The sequence below is a fragment of the Triticum urartu genome, unplaced genomic scaffold, assembly GCF_003073215.2.
Source record: "Triticum urartu cultivar G1812 unplaced genomic scaffold, Tu2.1 TuUngrouped_contig_4744, whole genome shotgun sequence".
Classification (NCBI taxonomy): Eukaryota; Viridiplantae; Streptophyta; class Magnoliopsida; order Poales; family Poaceae; genus Triticum; species Triticum urartu.
This window is the reverse complement of record NW_024115358.1, coordinates 7,855-14,255: the sequence shown is the minus strand read 5'-3', so window position 1 is coordinate 14,255 and position 6,401 is coordinate 7,855. Positions and strand designations below refer to the sequence as shown.

General features: G+C 42.9%; 1 protein-coding gene across 1 annotated transcript; it reads left to right on the top strand.

The window, feature by feature from the left end:
- Window positions 1–4,778: 4,778 nt before the first annotated feature.
- LOC125528253 (root-specific lectin-like) lies at window positions 4,779–5,778 on the top strand. Its single transcript, XM_048692748.1, has one exon. It carries the CDS (start codon window positions 4,794–4,796, stop codon window positions 5,442–5,444), a length of 651 nt encoding a protein of 216 aa, XP_048548705.1. The 5' UTR covers window positions 4,779–4,793; the 3' UTR covers window positions 5,445–5,778.
- The last annotated feature ends 623 nt before the right edge of the window (window positions 5,779–6,401 follow it).

Below are 6,401 nucleotides of genomic sequence, written 5' to 3'. Positions count from 1 at the left end.
CCCACAGTGTCCGCGCGGGCCCGTCGAAACTGTACCGGGCGCCGCTGGTCTCATCGAACGGCCGCTGCAGCGCAAAGTTGCTCTCGCCGAGCCTCACCGCGGTGAACCCGGCCGTCGGGTCGTTGGTTTTGGGTGCCCGAGCGCCCCTCGCCGCAACGCATGACGACGACGCCAAGAAGATGAGCAGAGACACACTAATCCAAGAGAGAGCGTGAGGAGCCATGTGTGTGTACGTGCGTTATTCTACACGTGTAGCCGTGTAGGTAAATGGCTTGTGATGAACTGCAAGTAACCAAGCTCCCTGCCGAATATATAGTGTTCCTGCAAGCTTAAATAATATTTTCCTGATGCTTACACTAAAGAGGACTTGCCGGACTAAGTGACCATTAACTAATTAGCGTAGTAGCTAATATATTCTTGATGTTTACACTGAGAGGACTTGGCGGACTAACTGATCATTAAATTAGTGTAACATATACCGTCGACTTCACTACGCTAGTGTACTCCTACAAGGTAAGATTGGCGGCTCCGCTGCTTTGCTAATTTGATTTGTTTTGTTTTGTTTTGTTTTGTTAGGCCTGGATTTCACTAAGTGGAGCTGTTTTCTGTATATATGTTGTGAGTGACGATGTTACACTTTGTTGGGTGCTCCGTTGTGTGCTCTTTTCCGAGCATTGGAGTTATATCCCCAGCCGAATCTGATCGCCAATGCCAAAAGTAAACTTCCGGAACACTATCTCAAAAAAAATGCGTAGACAGTTGCACTGAGATGATTTGTCGAACTAATTGGTCACTAATTAAGTAGTGTAACGTATGATCCACTTTGGTGAGCTATAATAATGTGTATATAGTGTTTTCATATTATTTGGTTTGTTTTACTAAGTCTTGATTTGACTAAGTGGAGTTCGTTTTAGAGTTAAATGCACATGCTTTTTTTGCGGGGTAAATGCACATGCATCTGTTACCCTTGCAAACATGGTCTACACCAGGGCAATCCACTTCACCACCCTACATATTCATCATAATTGCAGACATCCTTCAACAACTCATAATCCAAAACAAAAACCCAGACAATGCTTAATCGCGTGGGATAATGTTTGCAAACTAAGAGAATTTGATGGTCTAACAATAAAAGGTATCCATACATAGAATATCTGCATACTCATGAATTTTTTCATTAAATTTCTCCTACCTACCAACAATCCTTGGGTGTGTTGGGCACAACTTCAGCATCCTAATGCCACTTGCACCCAGAATCATGACTCTTTTCTTCCAAATACTATTAACCAACAAATATCTAAACTACAATGGGTTTATTTCGTTACGATGAAAGATGGTCACTACACCGTCTTTGGGCTAGATACCAAACCTGTTTTTCACCCATTCCGTTGGACAAAACAATCTGGGTATCTCAGTCATGTTGAACAATGTAACGCCAAACCTGAGGAATCGCCTAACCCCAAGTGCCTTCCTTTAAATTATAGTTTCTCTTGTCTTAGTTGCATGACTTTCTGTTTGGTGTTAGGCAAGACAAATGTTTCCTCAACAAAGGCGCTCCCTTCTCCACCAAGCACACCTATGGCCTTTTCATGCACGAGGGGTTCATAGATCAAAATGTCGACTTCATCCAGGAGTCTTGGGTATGTGCTCAATAAAGTGAAGGTATTTGTGTAGCTCTTATTCTGCAAGTGCCTCAACAACAAGCTCAACCTCCACCACAAGCATATTGTCGTGTCAAGTTCTTGCCTAAGATGTCAACATCAAACTGAGTCAACAGAGCACATGTTTCTCTATTGTTCCTTTACTGTCAGGATATGGTAACACTTGGGAATTGACCTAAATGTCCAAGATATCAATGGTATTTGGGAATTCCAGCCGCCAATACCTCTGCTCCACCAAGTCTGGAACACCGCTATTCTCAACGCCCATTGAAAGATTTGGGAATGTGCTTGTATTCAATGACATTGATCAAGATAGCTCTACCACATTACAAAACATGTTAAATGACTTCACCCTTTGGTTTCATAGGTTTAGGAAACTAGAACACAAGGACACCACCAATTCTTGGAGGTTATACCTTTCTTCTTGCCTACTTTTGATGATGTAACAAATTGGCCTTGGCCAACTTGAGTAATATTTTTAGTTGGGGACCTCCCCGCCCAACACACACACATGATTCCTCAAAACAAGGCTTCTAAGTATGGTTCAATCTAGTGATTGAACTAAGAAAATGTTCTTCTAAGTCCCTAAATCGCATCACGAGGTTTGTAAACACATGTCTCCTTCTGTAAACTATAGAAGTGTGCCATATCTGACATAATGGGGCTACCAAGACTGGCACATGGCGGTTTTTAAACAATAAATATGAAAAAAAACCTCCTTTACTATGGTTTTGACCAGCCTAAACATTTGATCAATTAAATCAGTTTAATTGTATTCCCTAAATTAAATATTGGATTTAACTTTTGAAATGAACAATTTGATCAATGTACTAGGCGGATGAGTACTACAGTTCTATTTCGCAAATAGCTAAAATAATTAGTTGGTTTTAAAAAGAATTCCAAGAAGACATGAAATTCATAATGTTTTTCAAATAGCAATTCAGTTTTTATTCATCAAATATACATCCATGCTCAAGTTGTCCTTCCGATCATGTGGTGAGTCATGACACATGTTGAGTAGCAAAGGATCAGGCTTCAAATAAGATCTGCTACACATGTACTGATGATTGTCAAGAGATGCAACAATCTGAGGATGGTAGTATTTAGAGAGGTGGAACACTTGATTAAGAGATAGTAAATTGGAGAGCCATTTGAATTTCGATTCTTGAAGAATAGAACAGAGCATGACCACACATACACAAGATTTAAGTAGCCAAACTAGGCAAAATGCTTTGGTGCCATAGGATGTAGGACCACAAAAATTTAGTTAGTTTGACAATGACAAAGCGGGAAGGCGCAACACAGGTGCAAAGTACATTAAGAAAAGTAATTCTCATCAAAAATATTGATGGAAGAATGGATACTTTTGGACAAGGAGGCAGGATATAATGCACAGATAATCACCAAAGCCTATAATTTTGCATGGCAGCGCAAACGGTGATAAAAGAAGTTACTATATGAAATAAATTTGCCATTAAATATAAGTACTTTGGACTAAAGCCTAAAGATACACTTAAATTGGAAGTTTATTTTATCAAAATTTACCATGTTTCTTTGAGATGCATCTTTGGCTACAATGTTATATGTATATTGATTGGCACATAAAATCCAAGCTAGAGATAATATATCCAATAATAGTTAACAATACATGGCTGAAAATGATAGGAAAGGAAAGCATACTCACAATTCTCTGATTGGGCCAAGACCTTTATCTAACATGTGTGCTTATTTGTACAACTCTGCACCTAGTCAACTAGACAATAGAGTTTGTTAGCTCTTTTTACCCTCTATATTTAACATTTAACTAAAAATGCAGGGAAAATATGCAGTATGCCAAGACCTACTGTTTGTTTCGCCTCAAATGTATTTTTTAGTTACCAATATGACAACACATAATACATCTGGACACACAAATGAGCGGGTAATCCAAGCAAATCCATGTTAAAAGCAATCCCGGCAAAACAAAGTCTTGGGCATAGTAATAATATGCTCCCTCCGTCCCAAAATAAGTGTCGCTGATTAAGTACAAACTTCTACTAACTTTGCACTAAATCAACGACATTTATTTTGGGATGGAAGGAGTAGTAAGCATTGAAAATATTTGAGATCTGTAGAGTAAACCAAAGAGATGAATATTTTGAACCATTAATTTGAGAGTACTTGCTATGATACTCACACTACCGGAGGTCTTAACTCGAGCTTATATTGGTGAACCAACATGTGGTTGGATGATTAGAAGGACAGTGGCATCCCCAGCCCACCAGAATTCAAGTATTTTTCTGGATTTATTTCAGGCCTTTCGACAATGTAGGAGACGTTCCCGCCAACTACGAAGGTGTCTGTAATGACTTCGTCAATCTTAAGATGATGTGCCCGCTCAGTTTCTTGGAGGTGATCATAGATGTAGGGAGTATCTGTGTGTATATGGGCATCTGCGTCTGTATTATGTTAAAAAAAACTCGAGCTTATATTCAATTGTACTCTAGCCAATTACTCCCCCGAGAAAAAAAATTGTAGCCAACTACTACTTCGATGGTTCGATCGACTGAACCAAGATGTGGATCAGGCCTGCCTTACCATCGCAATATTCCTAACAACCGACCATTTTTCCTAACAAAGGATATCCGGTGCGAGATGCCACTGCCATATTTTCCATTAACTGGTCACGTGCATGCATTGCTCTCCTCTCCATGCATGTCACGCCCACACGACTCTCAAAACTACATCTAACATCTCGCATCATAGTATGTGCTCTCATGAGAAGTAAGAAAAAAAGATAAGATCTCGATCATATCATGGACGCAGAGCACAACGTTCGCATCGATCAGATGCTATGCACGCGACGTGTCCGTTTGGGTGCTTCTGTGGATGGGGACGACGAGGTGTAATCACATGCGTATGCGTACGTACTAGTCCTAAGTTAGTAGTCTAATAGCTCGCGCTCCATGCATGTCCCATGCAAGCATAAACAGCATATAAACATTACGAATCTTACGTACAGTGCAGTGCCACATCTATCAAGAACGGACCCGGCATCATATCACATCGCATCCATTAACAATCTCCTCGATCAGACGACGATCAGGTTAAGATCGTTGACAATGAGTGAAACACGTGTATGCGCGCAATTGCATGGCAAGAGGTGCCACATCGAATTGGACTGTAACCAGAAGTTCAGAGCGCCTATATAAAGCGGGGATCATCACCTGTTTACTCCACAGACACAAGCACACAACCAGCCCTAGATCGACAAGAGAGGAAGTAAAAAGGAAGAAGATGATGAGCACCAGGGCCCTCGCTCTCGGCGTGGCTGTCGTCCTCGCCTTCGCGGTGACCACGCACGCCCAGAGGTGCGGCGAGCAGGGCAGCGGCATGGAGTGCCCCAACAACCTCTGCTGCAGCCAGTACGGCTACTGCGGCATGGGCGGCGACTACTGCGGCAACGGCTGCCAGAACGGCGCCTGCTACACCAGCAAGCGCTGCGGCAGCCAGGCCGGCGGCAAGCTATGCCCGAACAACCTCTGCTGCAGCCAGTGGGGTTACTGCGGCCTCGGCTCCGAGTTCTGCGGCGTCGGCTGCCAGAACGGCGCTTGCAGCACCGACAAGCCGTGTGGCAAGAACGCCGGTGGCAGGGCTTGCACAAACAACTATTGTTGTAGCCAGTGGGGATCCTGCGGTATTGGCCCGGCCTACTGCGGTGCAGGCTGCCAGAGCGGCGGCTGTGGCGCTGTATTCGCCGAGGCCATCGCCGCCAACTCCACCTCCACGCTTCTCAAAGAATGATCTCGCCATGGCAGTATTGCAACGACAAATAATCCATGGTAGTCTCATTGCCACCTACGGTTTCCCTTCGGTTACTTTTAGTAGTACTAGTCCTTAATAATTCTCTAGCTTGCAATATGACATGCAGGTTACTGCAGCAGTAACAAAATATTGCTGCAGTACATGCATGGAGATATTACAGTGAGACGTACTGTGTGGCAATGTAGGGTGTGCTATTGTTGCCACAAATTTAATTTTTCTTGTTACCTTCGGTTGTCAGGATGCATGCATCCCGGTTGTAATGTTGAAGTACTTCGTGATTTCGTTGCAATACATTACCATGAGTCTCACATTATTACTCCCCTCGCTTTTGCAGGAAGAATAAGGTTAAAATTTGAAATTTAGACTAGTATAGTATATCTCTACAAATATTTACATTTTTTATGTTTAGGCTGTATACTTGCATATGAATTTCTGTAGGAAAGTACTTTCGCAATATTTAATTCTTTCACTACTAAAAAAATGGACTTTTGACCCCTCCACAATCACAACCGGTTTCATGAAAACCGGCGGTGAAAATGCACCCAAGTGTGGCGGTTTTCCGAGATGAACACACTGCAAAGAAATAACGGGATCGACTAGAATACATTTTTGAGCTCTTTTATGGTACCCTGTATTGAATACAGGCCGTCCAATGGCAAAGATCCAAGGATAGTTAGATATATGTACTGGTGAAACCGGATCAGCAGTATTGCTAGTACTGCGTGTCTCTCGTCCACCGGTATATGTGCTTGCAGTTTATTATGGGGAGATCACAGTCTTCACCCGGCGAGATTGATCAACCTGACCCAGCCGTTCTCCTTGTTAAATCGGTGACTCTCTGCACCTCCGACAGATGCCCCCGGCCGCTCGTCTCCTCTTCGACCGCACGCCTGCCGGCCCGCTGCGCCACCATGATCGTGGACAGATGCTTCTACG

Bases quoted from the DNA above. Each gene is read 5' to 3' on its own strand.
- LOC125528253 (XM_048692748.1), top strand. From the start codon at position 4,794: ATGGCAAGAGGTGCCACATCGAATTGGACTGTAACCAGAAGTTCAGAG.